Below are 17,645 nucleotides of genomic sequence, written 5' to 3' on the forward strand. Positions count from 1 at the left end.
AGGACGACGAGATAAAATGCTATTGGACACTAACCTTATGTGTAGTACTGTATCTCACCCCCTTATATGTTGTATTTCCCACTGTAGCTGGCCAGAATATGACACAGTGATGCAGCGTATGTGCTTCTCCTCTGTGTTGTTGTTCAGTGTGGTCACATTCTAGATGAATGAGCCCATTAGAAAACACGGTGGGGGTTATCTGTCAGCATCAGCGTCCTCTGCGTGCTCAGACACTGTCTGCCACCACTATCACTGGACACCACCACTATCATTCTGTGTGTGGGTGTGTGTGTGACTGAATTATGTATGGTAGCAACAGAAGGAATCTTACATTAAAAAAAGATAGCTGTGCTTTTTAGTCATGATATGGGGTTTGTAACTTCCCTTGTAAACACAAGTGATACATGGCAGTAACTTTAAAAAGCAAATAACCGGTGATGATAATAGTTACATGACATAACAGCTCATTCACTTTAATGTAGTAAAGCAAAGCATAATGTATATCTATTAATTAAACAAATCATCAAAAATCATTTCAAATGTACGGAGCCCCTAAAGGGACATGAAAAAAAAGTCAGGATAACGGGTTAGTATCTCGTGCTCACGAGAAACTAACCCGTTATCCCGACTTTCTTCTTTTTTTTGAGAAAGTTACCGGTGCGCCAAGGAGGAAGTGGAGCGCACAGGAGACAACCATTTCATTGCAGACTGTTATGTTTACGTGGGGAAATGACAGTGCATACAGTACATTATTTGAGATATATTTCGTACTCAGACTTCATTTTAAGGACATTTCGGCCAGGGGTGTGTGGTCACTCCAGGAGGCAGCGGGGCGTGTAACTCAGAGAAGAGCAGCACCAGCGCTCAAAGAGCTTTTACGCACCGCCTACACTGAGTTTACTTTCATTGGAACAGCTAAAGAGTGACCGCAGGCTGTTACGTTTTAACCACACACACCTCTACACACACACACACCCTCTACACACACACACCTACACACACACCTCTACACACACACACACCCTACAACACACACACCACACACACACACACACCACACACACACACACACACACCTCTACACACACACACACACACACACCTCTACACACACACACACACACCTCTACACACACACACACACACACACACACACACACACACACACACACACACACACACACACACACACACACACACACACACACACACACACACCTTTACACACATCGAACTGCCCGATTACTCCCCCTTTTATTGGTTTTATGAAGGAGATCACGATGGGCGGACTGGGACTAAAAATCAGCCCAGGAATCTCACCCAGCCCAGCCCACGTAAACTGTCAACTGGGGGGGGCTAGTGAACTGCCAGCGGGGGGGAGCCCGACCGGCCCACTTCGGTACCGGCCCATCGGGATTCGTCCCGATGACCAGTCCGCCACTGGGGGACACATTCTGTGTGTGTGTGTTCTGAGTGTTTTTTTCCCTTTAAAACAGCTGCGGGCAGCAGGTAGCCTACTCTGAGAGTCACGGACATTAATTCATAGATCAAAGCAGACTGGTTTACAGAGTCTCCTGTTTTGCCAATCCGGTGCTTAAACAAATAGCTCTACACCCCTGGCCGAAATGTCCTTAAAATTAAGTCCGAGTTCGAAATATATCTCAAATAATGTATGCACTGTCATTTCCCCACACAGTCTGCAATGAAATGGTTGTCTCCTGTGTGCTCCACTTCCTCCTTGGCGCACCGGTAACTTTGTCAAAAAAAAAGAAAAAAAAGAAACTAGAAACTAACCCGTTATCCCGACTTTTTTTTTCTCTCTTTTTTTTTTTTTTTTCATGTCCCTTTAGGGGCTCCGTACAAATGTGGTCAATTTAATACGACATATAAAATATAATGGAAAATAATACATACTTTATTAAATTATAAAAAACAGGATACAATTTAATACATAGATGGCATAGCATAAAATGGGAAATAAAGTTACAAATTACAATATTTAAATAATGCGCATATTTAGAAAATGCACATATAACACCACAGCTAAATCAGAAAGTATTTCAACTTTGCGTTATTTAAAAATGAATCACTTTCGGAGTTTGGCTGTTGGTTACAACAAATCATTCAATTTGAAAATGTCTACTGTGAAATTGAGATGGAAAATGTCTTTACTTTTGAATAAATATTTCAAAAAATGTAAATAAAGGGAATCCCTAGCTGTTGTATTGCGTCTTGTTTTACAGCCCAAGTCAAACACATGTTGTGAAGCTTCTAACAGACTGTCATGTTAATTAAATAATATATGAATGGAAGCCACAGTGAATCCATGCTACACATTGGGGAAGAAAAAATAAATCCTTGAAAGTGGGGAGAGCAATTGTGTTCATGGCATGGTGAAAGGATGAGGGAACCAGCACAGCTACTGTACTGTGGCTAAGGATGTGTCTGCTCCTGCCATCCAAACAAGCATCAGACAGCATTGTGGGAGCTCATTACAGCAGCCCCTGAGCTGCAGGAAACGCTACAGCAGTGGAGGATCAGGGAGCCAGTTCAGTGAGCTCAGCCCTGCTGCACTCACAGTCTTTCAGGGAGAGAATACTGGGCAGAGTCCTGCAGGATAAACCAACAGTGACAGCCTGGGATTTGCATCCGCTTCTCCTCCCCTCCCACGAGTTCTTATTAGAGTTCCTAACAGCACAGGGGAAAGAGTTTGGATGCTGTACAAATTTCGAGGAAACATGACATAACTTATGCTGAGCTGGAGCACAGTTTCCAGCTTAATTTCGCCACCATAGGTGATTCATAAAGGCTGATTCCCTGGAGTGCTGTGCCATTTGAGAACAACTATATTGTGCTTTTCTGCTGCGGCATTCAACTGATGACAGATACTGTGACGCCGGTAATTGTTAGTGAATGGCTGGCAGCTAAACCATTGTCAAGGTCTCGTTAATCTTGTTACGTGGTTGATTGTGTAGTGTCTCATTGTGTGCTCACTGTCACTTTTTCCGGTTGGTCTTACTCCATTGGCCCTGTCTAATCCATTCTCTCCGCCTTGATTTTACCTCTTAGTTAATGAGTGTGTGTTTCCTTGTGCTTTGTCTTCCTGCAGAGCCGCAGCCCAAGGCATTCCCAGTCTACCCAGTCTGGGCTTGCCGACCAGGCCGCCAAGCTCTCCTTCGCCTCAGCTGAGTCCCTGGAGACCATGTCAGAAGCTGACATCCCCGTCGGGTTTAACAGGATGAACCGTTTCCGCCAGAGCCTGCCGCTGTCCCGCTCTGCCAGTCAGAATAAGCTACGATCTCCAGGTTAAGATTTAAAGCACTGCTCTGTCACCACGAGCTGGCCAGATTCCAGGCAGATTTACAGCTGTCTGTTTACCTCGTCAGGCTGGTGATGTGCAGCGCCGCGCTTACACAGAACGGGAGAAAGTGTTTTACTCTCATCTCAATTACCGTTACAGTTTAGTCTAATTGCTCTGCTACAGAAGACTGGAGAGTAGTGAGTGCTCACATAACATACCTTTCTGAATGGTTAATTCACTTATAATGAGTTGATCTATTTAAGTGTAGACACAAATACTCTTAATATATTCACGATGAACTAACAAGCAAGTGTGCAGGTGTACAATTAGAAAGAATGGTTTATTATAAAAAAAAACCTGACATTTTCCGAGAATGTTTTCCAGTTTAGATTGCTACTGTTGTTTTTTGACTGTAAGACTGCATGCCTGTATTAATTACAAATAAATGAGGATATGTGTTTGTGCAACGGCAGTTTTGAGAGCAGGTTTACTACAAAAGGGCCTTGGCAGTGTATTACTGTGAGGCTTGTCCAGATCAAGGAGTGGTGTTGCATCAGGTATTGCGAGAAAAAAACGGATCTGTAAAACTAAATTACAATTGACTGACGAGGGCTATATTCAATGAGGAGATCAGAATAAAGCAGAAGAGCGAAGCTGCCTCTCTCTCCTCTCCGTGTCTCATTACTAACCACTTTGTTTTCTTCTCTCCCCAACTCCTCTGAAATATACTCACCTATTCTGCTTGACTTTTAATCACTGATCTTTCTTTGCTTTGCTTGTTGTTTTTGTTTGTCCCCCGGGTGTATGCAGATGAATTTGCAGGTTAGTCAGGCGTCATCTTTAACACAAACAAATCTAAGGTTTCAGCATTTGAACAAGTATTCCATGAAGCGGGGTTATTTTGCCATTTGATTATAGGAAGTAAAAGTTTTATATGAAAGATATTAGTTGTAAAAAGTCAACTTGCCTTTACCAAATCTGCACCTTAGCTGTGAATTATAACGCAGCTACCCACACAGTCCTATTCTCACGTTCAGAAAGGGACGATTCATGCTGAAATCTGATCATAAAAATCAGCATCTTGTACATTTGAAGGCAGAACATTTTTATCATTATTGACTACAATATATCTATCAAAATGGCATAAAAAAAAGTGATTAGTTATTCTTTCCATCAACAGAAGCCATCCCCTTCTCACTCAACCGTCACTCTCTTTTAGGCGTGCTGTTCCTGCAGTACGGGGATGAGACGCGTCGGGTTCACATCACCCACGAGCTGAGCAGCCTGGACACGCTGCACGCCCTCATCGTGCACATGTTCCCTCAGAAGTTGACGGCAGGAATGCTGAAGTCGTCCAACACGGCCATCTTGATCAAGGACGAGGCACGCAACGTCTTCTACGAGCTGGAGGACGTCCGAGACATCCAGGACCGCAGCATCATCAAGATTTACCGCAAAGAGCCCATCTACGCTTCCTACCCGGCTGCACCTCACCTGGCTAACGGAGACCTGAGGGTGAGGAGACGGGAGCTGGGGAGTGGGGAGGTGAAGGGGTTAACGGTTTTATTCAAAGGAAGAATGCTATCTGATATCTTGCTAGTCTGATGTCAGTGAGAACCTCTATTATGCCGTGCCTCTACATGAAGAGCAGCAGTGTGCTTCTTTGGCTAGGCGTTTTTTGTTTTTGTATACTTTAAAGGTACCTTTGACATGCTGTTACGGTGTATAAGTTAGTAATTTAACAGGAATTCCTCCTGGAAGTGTACTTTCTTATCTTCATGTAGGCCATCTGTTGCTGTGCAGACACCAGAGAACAATGTTCCTCTGTGAAATGAGCATATTTCAACATTCCAAGTTATTTCTGCTTCACTGAATATCAAGGAAGCCTGAGGGAGACCGTTTTTTAATTATTTTATACAAAACCATGCTTACCATCTGCATAAATTCACCCAATGCTGAGAATACAACCGCTATTAACCATGCAAACAGCAGGGGAAAAAATCATTGTGCCCGTGTATATTGTGTTTGCATGTATTGTGCTGTATGTTTTAAGTATTGGTGTACGCTTACATGCTTGTTTATGCATGTGTATACAAAGAAAAGTAAAGATATGTAGTGAGAAAGCTGCGCAGCACCCATCAAATGTGAATCTACATTTATACATATAAAAACTCCTAACAAGGAGTTTGAATCCATAAATGTTAAAGGGATCATTTGTTGTAACACATTTTAATTTGGCAAAACCATTATCAAAGTAACCCAGCCTCTTTCACAGTGCATGAAAGATGATTGTTTTCTCAATTTATCGTTTGATTATTTAAATATCCCAAAACAGTACTACTGTAAATGTCCATTCAAGTTTCTCACCGCCTAAGGACTTTAAATGTTTTGTTGTGTCTTTCCAAAGCCCAAAATATATTACATTTAAAAAGATATTAATCATACAAATGCAGTCACCATATTTGAGGGGCTTTATCAGCCTTTTCTGTCATTTTTGCATGAAAATGTACTTGACAATGAATCAATTATCAAATTAGTCGGTGAATATTTTCTCACCGTCTAATGGACATGTCAACTAATTGTGCAGAATTATTTCATGGTAAGTGTGAGGTGAACGGTTCATTTATTCTTTGTAACTTGAGGCTGCATCTTAACAAGCATGTTGCCATGTATTTGCTCTTGTGCATGTCGTGCCTGGTGGTGTCTTGTGGAGCAACTAGAGGCTTTACGCTGTGCCTTAATCTATTTGTTTGTTTAGGTTGTCTCCATACAGATTGTGCAAACCAGAACACCTCATATACTGTAGCTTTGTAAATATACAGAATGTGTATATATATATATATTTGTCTAGACATAACAGCTCAACAGCACAAATTCCTTTGTCACGCTCCAGCATTTTCTGTGTATTACATGGTGCCACTTGACAAGGTTAGTTAGGATGCTGAGAGGGAAATGAGAACAAGAAAAACAGCAATGGGAAAGCAACAAATGTAGTAATGTGACAAGGGAAAACTGAATATATGTGAAGTTGGAGAAATTAGGAAAATCCCTACATTAGAAAAGCACAGGCAGAGGTGGGTTTTGAGATATTATGATGCTCTACAAAGAAAAGCAGGTCGAGAAAAATAATAGCTAAGAGGACATATATTTTCTGTTATTCTGTTCAGTTCTGTATGAATGAAGTTGTTGAGTGTCCTGCATCCTGTCACTACAACTACATGGAATACATATTAATGATTTGTTTTAGCATACTATCTGCTTGTAATAATATACTAGTAACCCTATAACCTGTGAAGACAAGAAGCAAAAAGAAATGACAACTTTGGGAATATGCATGTGCTGGACAACATTTTTATTCTGTAATTTGGCAAATTTTTAAAACATAACAAACAACGCGCAACATTTGGTCTCTTGAGAACCATCTTCTCTTGGGATGTACAGAATTTGACAGCTGATTTATTGTCTGTCAGATCTCAGTTGTTATGTCAAACTGCCTCATGGGACACATCTCATCTGTATTTCTCCATGGTAACCCGCATCCCTGCTTGTTCATTTCAGAGGGATATGGTGTACTCCTCTCGCGACTCCTCCCCAACTCGCCGCCTCAACACCCTTCCATCCTCTACGTCCTCCAGCTCTCCGTCCCGCTCACGGCTCTCTTACAGCGGTGGCCGTCCTCCATCCTTCACGGGATCCCAGCAGGAACAGCCCCGACACCCCCACCATGCCCCGGCCGGTCACGGTCCAAACGCAGGCCTGTCTCCATCGCCCAGCGCCATCCTGGAGCGCCGCGATGTCAAGCCTGATGAGGAAGTCTCGGCAAAGAATATGGCTCTGATGAAGAACGAGAGCCTGTATGCAGATCCCTACAGCCTGATGCACGAGGGCCGCCTCAGCATCGCCTCCACCCAGTCCCTCGCTGCCATCGGAGACCCCTTTAGCTTCCCTGTAACCAGTGGCCTGTACCGCCGTGGCTCTGTGCGCTCCCTAAGCACCTACTCAGCTGCTGCCGACCTGGAGGACTCCCTCTACAAGCCTGGAGGCTCACTCTACTCCGACACCTACTCCTCAGCCACACTGGGCATGGGATTTCGAATGCCGCCATCATCCCCGCAGAAAATCCCCGACATGCAGATGAGGGACAGGGACTCGTATTCCAACCCGCCCAGCAGAGCCTCACCTGTCAGGCAGAGCTTCCGCAAGGACTCTGCCTCTTCCTCTGTGTTTATAGAGAGCCCCAAGTCCAGGCCCAGCTCTGGTTCAGAGCCTCTGTGTCTGACAGCCGGGCCCGGGGAGGGCGGCAGGGCCACGCCTGGATTTGGGTCCCTGTCTGGACAGGACCTTGAAACCAGCAGGTCAGTACTGTCTGAGTGGAGAATTTAATTAAGGTGCTTTATTGTTTAAAGTAGGTTTTGAACACTTGTTTTTATAATCAGCTTCTAAGGGAAATGAATCTGTAACAATGAAATAAGAGCACTCTGGTTGTTTTGCATGAACAGTTTCTGTATTTGTGTTTTTTATGTTGGTTTAAACTGGCTTCACACAATTCTAGTGAGGGGAATCAGAAGATGATTCAATATTATTATAGTTGATTTTCTCTTAGACTTTAATTTAGAATTTCTTGGTTACAAGCAGATATTTACATGTACTTACAAAGCTGTATTGCTTACTCTACTGAACTGTGTGTTACATATTATCACAGCCAAAATAAATGTTTATAATTTAATCCTGTGTTCATCTGCCTTTGTGCTTTTGGTGATTTGGCATTTTCTGCAATATTTATTTTCAAATCCCAGATCAACACTCACTATTTAACTACTTTTAATGTATGATACATATTGCATGTTGTATACTTAATTAAGTGTTCTGATTGATATGGTAATTTTAACTGCTGAAAACGTGTCTTTGAGTACCATGAAAAGCACACTATAAATGAAATTATATTACTACCATTTTCCTTTGCAGGGATCAGCGTCTGGAGCGCATGGAGGCGATGGAGAAGCAGATAGCCAGCCTCACTGGCCTGGTCCAGAGCGTGCTGACCAGAGCACCAGACAGTGACAGCACGTAAGACTCCCATTACACCCCATTAACCCTTTAAATCTCGCAGATACAGCTTCAGGTCAGACACATAGGCAGCATTATCGACGACAACGGTGGCAGGCTGTTATCAGAGCCATTATCAGCATTAGTTTGTGTGAGCACAACACAAGCACAGAGCACTAAACATTAGCTACAGGGCACAGTGCTATTGATTTTTGCATTGATACGTAGAAAGGTGTAACATAGCTTTTAAGTTGATTTGGAGTTCCTCGTATTTAAGGAACATTGTTATCACTTCAGCCTCATGAACACTTCAGGGGCTCATTAACAAGAGGATAGCTTGTTAATGTAGTCTGATAGTGTCCAGGAGTAGTGCTGTTAGCGTTAGCACTGTAATTGCCTTGCCCTGTGGCCGTTAATCCTCAGATGCGGCCTGCTGCGTCTCTGCATGATGGCGGGCTGCCCTCCAGACCAAGGGACGGAGTTCTCACGGCCCTTACCTTTTTCTTCCAGCGAGAAGACCGAAACCAACAGCGACGGCTCCGCCACCGGACGTGAGTACCCAGCTGTTACTCACCAGCCCTTTTTGTTACTAACACAGTAATGCCTTATTTACATTTTTGGGACAATTTATTTTCCCCACTTTAAAGAGGTTAATGGACACAAACAATAATTTATGGTGACCTGAATGTGGTTTAGGACAAATTAATTCAAATTTGACAAAGCTCTCACAAGGGGATTCACAATGGAAACTAACGCTTTGTTTAGAGTTGTGGATTTGGTTATTTAAAGCGTGCTTTCATACTTGTAGTTAAATTAACTTGGTTCAAACCGAGGATTTGTTGTTATCATACTCAGTCGGATGAAAGCAAGTATCAATTTATCCAATTTTGCCCAGTATAAAGCTTTTAGCCTACTTCAAAAGCTATGTCTGTACTTGATGGAGATATATTTATTTGTATGTATCGGTGTATTTTTGTAAATATCAGACAAATATTTTTCCGCATTTAATTTTTAAGTGCTGATAGAAATCCTTTTCCAACAGGTGTAGCCCATACAGGCCGAATCATATCTGACTTAAATCATTTATTTTATTCCACGCATTTCTCCCTTTCTTTCTCACATGTCCATAACTCAGTAGCTCAGTTTTGGCATGAACAAAGCTTTTCTTTGACCAGACCTTCACATGGCCAGTACATATGAAATGAGACTTCCCCGTCCCTCTTTGTCTCTCTAGCACCCTCTCATTTATTCCAAGGTAACTGGCTCACTCTTTTTATATTCCAGCTGGACGGCTGAAGAAGAAAGGTAGTTGTCATCTCCTTCTCTATCGCCCTTTTTCTTTTCACCTATCAGACATACTCATGGCTCTCTGCTCTCTGTATGGGTGTGTGGTGTTGCTGGGTAGCTGGCGGTGTCTATCCTCACGTTTTCCTCCTGGCTGGTTTCCCTGAGAGTGGGCCCCCCTCGTCCTGTCTCTGTCTCTACTTTTGAATTTCTGCTTGGTTTTTTCCTTTGGGAATTTCAGAAGGTTGTCTTTGTCAGAGACTATGCTCTCCTTTTTAAATGTGTATAAGAGTGCATATGTGTTTTCAGGAAGCATACATGTGTGAAAGAATAGCTGGAGAGTCAATGGCCATATTCACAAAGCCCTGTGTCAAGATAAGAGCATGGTTATCCCCCTGTGTGTCACTACTGAAAAGACTAATTGCCCTTCCATATGGGCTACTAATAGCATGAGCTCACATTTCTCCCAGTGGGCTATAAAGTTTTGTGAATATGGCACTTTTTTAAAGTTCACACACTGTATATGCTCCAGTTTGTGCAAATGTTTCTATTATGTACGTTTCTTTGAGCCTGTATGCCGTTTGTGTGTTTTCATTTGTCATGCTGGCTAACTGAAATCTCACCGGAGCACAGCCCAGCAAGCTAATCAATTTGTTTCCCAACGACCTCCTGGTGACCCCCCTTGTCCTGCTCTGTGATTGGCAGCTCATACACCGTCGGCCCCTCTAGCTCTGATGCCGCCACCACCTTCTCTCTTAACCCCGGTTAACGGCACCGGCCGCTTGAAGATGAAGCTCCACCTGAACGGCCTGCAGCAAAATGCCACCGACCTGCGCAAACAGCTCAGCCAGCTACGCAAGATGCAGGTAAATATTAAATCAATCGCAGAAAATGCATGTTTTGTTTCTTCAAGGGCCTGTTCTCCCAAGTTACACAATTCTGTTACACAGTTTTTAAGATGCCCTATTATGCTTTTTTTAATGTTCCCTTTCCTGTAGTGTTTTATATAGTGAATGTAACTGGTCTGCAAAGGCTAAAAAAACATAGTTTCCTCCAGAGGGAATTTCTCTCCCAAACCCCCACCCCGCCTGAAAAGCCTCCATTGGACTCCTTTGTTCACTTCTGTGACATAGTGACATCACTATGTAACACTCTCACTTCTATTGGCTAGCGCTCGATGCACATGTTAGGCTAAGGGGCATGACATCTCTAAGCAGTTGACCAATTACAACAGAGCCATCCTGCTAGCCAATCAGAGCAGACATCTCTGGTTTCAGACTGAGGGTGAATGGAGGTGCTACTGTATGAGAGGGCAGTATGACAAAAATAAAGACCTTTTTGAACATAAAAGCATGGTTTCTGATAATTCTGATAATTTCAATTATTCTGTGATAAATTAATTCATAATGCATCTCCTTTTCCATTTCATCAGATTTTTTAAACTTGTCTTAATATGGTTCTATTAACATCAGCTGGCGTTTCTGTGCCAATGGTTGTAATGAATCATTCTCAGTGAAATTTAGCATCATTTTTGATACGTCTGAATTACGTGCAAAGAAGGATTCTTAGCATGGTCCAAAATGTCTCACTATTGACAAGCAATTTATACAGAATGTGAGCCAAGATTATGTTCCCATGCTGTGGTTTACTTGTATTCCACATATTGCACCAGCGTTGTAGAATAGGGCTCAGAATTATCTATTTATTCTACATTCAAATGTTTATGATGAGCGAGTGTATACTGTGCAGTTTTTTCTATACAGGAGACGTGGCTTTGATGTTTATTTGATCTTCACATCAATACAACACCTACAGTAAATAACACCTGCAGGTTCACATACTTGTACTGCCTGACATATTGAGGGCATTGTACCTTTTGAGGATTAATGATGACATAGAGTGAGTGGAGGATAAAAGCTTGGCTCGCATGGCATGGTATTCTACAGAGATTCAAAATGTCCCTCCAGATGCGGAATCAGATGAAATGCTACAAGTAAGGGTTAACTGGAAATGTGGAGATCCAGCCCTCATTTATTCCATTTATCTCTGATGCCAGCGATGCCATGGTTACCGCGGGAAGAGATGATTAGATAAATGCTTTCAGCAGCAGAGGAGAGGATTCAAGTCTCTCGCAGGGAGAAAGGAGAAAAAAAGAGTAATAGGAGTGACAGATGATGGGCATGCAGTGCTTTTATTTGTTCCCTGACAGCAGTCACCAGGGCTGCTTGAGAGCGTTGAGAGCCAACGGAGGCTGTGTGATACCCAGAGAGGACAGTTAACCTGTATGTGTGCCCAAGTGTGAGCTAGGCACCTGGACAAGTACTGTTTCCACCAGCGATTGTCAGCGGCCTAAATTTTACATGTGGCTCATGAATTATACAGAGAGAGTGAGAGGGAGCACAGGGCTGCAATATTTGAAAAACATCCTAAATGTTCTGTCTATATATTAAAAAAAAAAAAACATCCTTAATGCGTTAGCAGCATTATTATCTGCAGTATAGTAATGAATACGGGGTAATTTTAAATGTTCGTGATATCTTGTTTGACTTCCTGGAACATAAGGCTGATCAATTATTCATTTTTCTTTGCTTACCAGGTGTTTTCATCTCAGGGAGTTGTATTACATGCAGTAGTCCTGTAGAATATTCCATTCATAACACAGAGCTGGAGTGGGGTTCACACTCAGTGATTCTGTCATGCAAACCCTTCACTCTCCTCAGGGTGTCCTGGCTTTTTGTGACACATTACTTGCACGCGCTGATACAAAAATAACTACTTACCGCATCCAACAGTGCTTTTAAGGCTCAAGACAATCAACAAGCAATGCCTGAAAACACATAGGCAGTCAAGGAGAGAGCACAGTGTTTTTCTGGCATCAAAAGGCAGAGAAGGTTGCACAGTAAAACAAGAAGCCAAGGCCTGCCCCCTGAAGGTCGGGGGAAAGAAATATATAAGTTGCAGTAAATCAATAAAGTCTGTCTTGAAAAGCTTTCAGCAACTGCAATTCTCCTCTTTGTTGTCCTGTTGTAATGCTCCAATGGCAAACGATATCAGATTTCACATCTTCAACAAGCTATTTTCATTAAGCTATCGAGGCTAACGTTGATACGATTGCTCTTAAAACAGTTGTCAAATGTACAAAAATCCCAACTTAAGTGTTAAGTATGTTTGAATATGTGTGCAGATGGAGAACCAGGATTCAGTGCGAGTTCTGTTGAAGCGGGCCGAAGCGGAGCTGAACGTGCGCGTGGCGGACGCCCTGAGGAAGCAGGAGGACCCTCTGCAGAGACAGCGCCTCCTGGTGGAGGAGGAGAGACTCAAGTACCTCAACGAGGAGGAGCTCATCATCCAGCAGCTCCAGTCAGTAACAGGAAATGTCTTAGTATTGACCCGTCTTTTAGTATTGGTCTAAGTCCTTTGTGAAATGTCCTTGTTTTCATCATACTATCCTCTTTTAGTCGAGGTTTAGCCTTTAAATGTGAGATTGTGTCTAAACATTTGAGACAATCTAGTCTACCTTTTTTTTTATTTGAATCTAACCTTTTTCACAAAACATTTTATCTTATTATTATCGGATGAAGAAAACACATTCAATGATTTTAAAATGCAGCTTTACTACAGTTCTCTCCATTATGAGTGCAAATCCATTACGTCCAACATGCAAAAATACTCAACCACCAGACCCAACCCACATTTCTGCAAACTTTATGCATTATCCTAGCAGAATTGCCAGCATTAAGACAAGGACAGATAGATCAATAATCATGTTAATCCAAAGACTAGTTTTCTCCAGAAAAATGTATTCTTTTTTTTATTTTTGTACTAACGGATTGATTTCTGCTCAGTGCATTTTATATAATTGGATTGATATCCAGTATTAGATGAGTTTCATCACATACAGTATATTTAATAATTGCTATAAACATGACCAAGTTGATATCTGTTTTATAATTGCATGGCTCACTGGGTGAAGCAGTGATAGGGATGATATTGTAACTGTAATTAAGCCCGGCATAGAGCAAGATGCTTATTAAGATCTGAGGTATGAGAGGATCCGGCTACTAATTGAAGTGACTGCAAAACCAGAGCGGAGAGCTACCTTGAGATTTAATAATCAGATAACTTGATACTGTCTCACGTGTGGAAATGTTAATAAGTCTGGGAGCTGCAGAAGAGTTCCAGAATCTCACTCTGAGCGGCTTTTTGATTGCACACTAATTGGTTGAACTGTTAGATGATCTCACCCTGACTAATGGCCAATTTAATTTTGGTTCATTATACATTTCATTCATTACATAACTTAAGGCAGATTTATATGACATAAGTCTCAGACACACATAATATTTGAGCAGAATAAACTCATTTGAACTGATTCTCGGCTGCACTTTTTACCTCAGTTGTTTTCAAACTTTTAAATACCCGTCCACACTCCTCCAGTTCAGCTGTCCAGAATGCTTAATCTTGCTGCCAGTTGATTGAGAGACAGTTAATTGGCGGAGGTTTTTTACTGAAACTCAAATAGCATCATTCTGAGATAAAAACGTAGTCAAAATGTAAGTGTTGCAGAGTAATCCCTGGTGTTCAGCCTTCTGTCTGTTCTTTCTCAGTGACCTGGAGAAGTCAGTGGAGGAGATCCAGAAGGAGTCGTCTGTCAACCACAAGCTGGTGACAGTGCAGGAGCTGGAGGAGAAGGCCACTCATCTAAGAAAGCTGGGAGAAACACTCACAGAACTGAAAAGTGAGTCATGCTGGCACATTTCACATTCTGCGCAGAGGCACGAAGCAGAAAACTTACTCAGGCAAACAGTTTGTATGCCACTAATTACTCACCAGGCATGACTATTTTTTACTCATCCACACCCTGTCTGCTAGCCATTTGAACAGTCTCAGATTGCTCATTGTCTTAATGAACTCCCTGACCATTAGTACAAAAAAAATGTCTTTGCTTACAACGAAAGGCTTTCAATGTCTTTGACAATTAGATCGATTTGTTATTGGGGAACATGGTTGTGTTACCTCTCTTCTTCCTCCTGCAGATCAGTTCCCGGGGCTGCAGAGTAAGATGCGGGTGGTGCTCAGAGTGGAGGTGGAGGCCGTCAAATTCTTGAAAGAAGAGCCGCACAGACTCGATGCTCTGTTAAAACGCTGCAAGAGTATAACTGATACCCTCGCCACCATGCGCAAGTACGAACCTGCGCCGACTGAGAGCTAACTCATAAGCTAACTTTGAATGCTCATTTAAGGCACAATTTTCTGCCATTGACTTGATGTTTTTTTTAAGTAATCCTATATGTTACGATGGAAGGGTAATTGTGCGAAAACTTTTTTGACACCTAGTGAAATACGTCTGGCATTAGCTTACACAAAAACATAGCCATTAGCAATCACTTTCTGGAAGGCTTTTCCTTTTGAACCTCTGCCAGAGAAATTATGTTTTCACCCCTCATTGTTTGTGTGTCAGCAGAACATTATAGATTTTCATAAAAGGTAATGGGCAGACAGGACTCGGACCAAGCAAAATTGATTAGTCATTGCTGTTGAATAGGTTTCAGTTTCCATTTTACTGTTTTAAGCCAAAGCTCTTAAAACTAGCAGGCACAGAGTAAAGATTTAAGTCATAATGTGAATACAATAGCCTGCTCTGAAGAGTGCATTCAAACAGCCACTGAAGTGCCACTTTGCTTTATGGGTAATACCCTAATGAAGGCTCTTTTCAGCCACATGAAGGACTGCTTTTTAACTTTATGGTGAGTGTGGTCCTTTGGACTTTTAAAATGTGTCCTTCAGCATTCTATCAGGCTTGTGTCTAAAAAGCACAAGCAAAGTTTCCACTTTAATTAACTTTACTGATCAAAATATTTCTTTGTATCTCATCTTTGTGGGTAAGAGAGAGAGTTATCCAGAATTGGAGAAAGTTTTCGCCCTTCACAATATTTGGAGCTTTTTTCTTGAATGTTTTTGGCATTCAGCAACAATTGCTTTCTTTTCAAGTTATGAATTATTCATGGTTTAGTTTGTATTACATTTCAAAGAGTTGTTTAATTAATTCATATTCTGTTTCTTACCAGACAAGCGAATGAGGGTGTGTGGAAGAAGCAGGAGGACTTCTCTAGTCCTTCATCAAAGCACAAAGACGACATGCGAAAGTTTTCAGACTTTGACATCCACACCAGCCAACCACTTACCATCAATGACCTTGGGGGAAGCAACAGCCTGTCAAACTGGAGCCCCCACTCCAGCCTCAGCCGGGGCCACGCCAACATGTCTGGCCCTCACAAGGACAATCATCCTCCTGTTCCTCACAAAGGCAAAGCCCTGGAGGAAATGGAACGCCGTGCTTTAGCTGACAAAGCTTTGTCCGTGGAGGTCCGGCTGGTAGGAACAATTTATGCCGTTTTTCACCTATTTCTTGTCTGTTTTCACTGCTCACATAGTCTGCATTACAAATCATATACACTAGTACTGCATTACCATTATGGCTATTTGAATGTAAAGTGTTTAGATGAGTTTTTGCACTTCACAGGCAGCAGAGCGAGACTGGGAGGAGAAGCGGGCCACTCTGACCCAGTACAGCGCGCAGGACATTAACCGGTTGCTGGAGGAGACCCAGGCCGAGTTAATGAAATCTATTCCAGACCTGGACTTTGCTGCCAAGCAGATCAAGTCCAACACACCCACCTCCCAGAACCCCCAAAGCGGGGCAGGAACCCCAGAGCACCGCGTCGGCAAGCCCCAGCACAAACTCTCTGGGGGAGGATCCAGGCGTGGCTCTGGTGAGAGTTCAGTTCTTTAGTCTGAATCATTATCATGCATCATCGTCAAGTAAAAACCTGCCTCTTCAAATTGACAACTTTTCAAGAGCTGAGAAAAACAGATATTTTTCCCCAAGGGTTACCACCTTGCATTTAAAAAAAATCTAATTACTTTTGAAAGACCTGCAGGCCTTCAAATGTTCTCACGCACTTGTATACCCCTTAACTAAGTTGGAATATAAATAACATTTTTATGTCACTCAACATAGATTTAATATCGAGAAAAGCAGGTTTTTACATACAACCGTATTATAAAGGCTACAAATGCCTCATAGGTCGATCCAAAAGTAACTGTTATGCCGCTGTCACTGTATGAGTACTTTCTCAAGATTACCAAATGATTTCCTTCTCTAGATGAGCTGACTGTTCCACGATATCGCACAGAGAAACCCTCAAAGTCCCCCCCTCCTCCACCACCCAGACGTAGTTTCCCGTCTTCTCCGAGCATAACCAGCCGCAGCGGAGAGCAACTTATTCCTGGGAAAAGTATAAAGGTAAGACAAAGATGCAAGAATATACTTATAATTGTTATGTGCACCACACAAAGTAAGGATTTTGCAATTCAAACTATTAATTGTAAAAGTTAGTAAGTAAGTAAGTTTCCTCAAGGGTTAATATCAACAGATAATTGTACTGGTATAGCAAGAAGGTTGAAGGCTTTAATATATTGTGTTAACTTCAAAACATTGAGTACTGGTCCATACAAAATATTGAAACTCCAAGCTGGGAGACTGGATCAGATGGGTGAAACATGTTTTTTATATTTGTAATTGTAGAAGTCTGAATCTGAAGAGACTGAAGGCCAGAAGCCTCATGTAAAACTGAGGAGGGCGGTGTCCGAAAACCCTCGTCCTGCATCCACCCCCCCAACACTCACCTCTGGGGACAAGGAGGATGGAGAGGAGGAGAAAACTGCTGCCGAATTGGAGGTAAACCAAACCATTATGTTGATTACATCCTCAATAGGCTGTTGTTCAATGACTTGGAAAACTGCAGTTTTTATTATTGATGTTAGGTCCACAATCTGCTACCTGCTTTTGTGCGCACACATACTCACCAGCAGACATGCTCACCATCATTACCACATGTTCAAGCAGCAGGTGCCATATGTCCCCTCTGCCCCTGGCACTGGGAGCGCCCAAAGATCACATACTGCTCAGTCACACACACCATCACCCAGGGCTCACAGATCACAGCCAGAC

General features: G+C 42.4%; 1 protein-coding gene across 1 annotated transcript in view; it reads left to right on the forward strand.

The window, feature by feature from the left end:
- The window catches only part of si:ch211-278a6.1 (SRC kinase signaling inhibitor 1), a 44,447-nt gene that overhangs the window by 11,705 nt on the left and 15,097 nt on the right, over nt 1-17,645 (forward strand). The window contains exons 3-17 of the mRNA XM_034142771.1: nt 3,110-3,305; nt 4,112-4,123; nt 4,521-4,816; nt 6,860-7,656; nt 8,267-8,368; nt 8,771-8,898; nt 9,632-9,652; nt 10,337-10,497; nt 12,816-12,991; nt 14,239-14,369; nt 14,668-14,815; nt 15,700-16,006; nt 16,155-16,404; nt 16,798-16,937; nt 17,220-17,372. Coding sequence (XP_033998662.1) covers nt 3,110-3,305; nt 4,112-4,123; nt 4,521-4,816; nt 6,860-7,656; nt 8,267-8,368; nt 8,771-8,898; nt 9,632-9,652; nt 10,337-10,497; nt 12,816-12,991; nt 14,239-14,369; nt 14,668-14,815; nt 15,700-16,006; nt 16,155-16,404; nt 16,798-16,937; nt 17,220-17,372 — 3,018 coding nt within the window. The remainder of the gene's footprint in view (nt 1-3,109; nt 3,306-4,111; nt 4,124-4,520; nt 4,817-6,859; nt 7,657-8,266; nt 8,369-8,770; nt 8,899-9,631; nt 9,653-10,336; nt 10,498-12,815; nt 12,992-14,238; nt 14,370-14,667; nt 14,816-15,699; nt 16,007-16,154; nt 16,405-16,797; nt 16,938-17,219; nt 17,373-17,645) is intronic.

This window comes from Trematomus bernacchii, unplaced genomic scaffold (assembly GCF_902827165.1).
Source record: "Trematomus bernacchii unplaced genomic scaffold, fTreBer1.1, whole genome shotgun sequence".
NCBI lineage: Eukaryota > Metazoa > Chordata > Actinopteri > Perciformes > Nototheniidae > Trematomus > Trematomus bernacchii.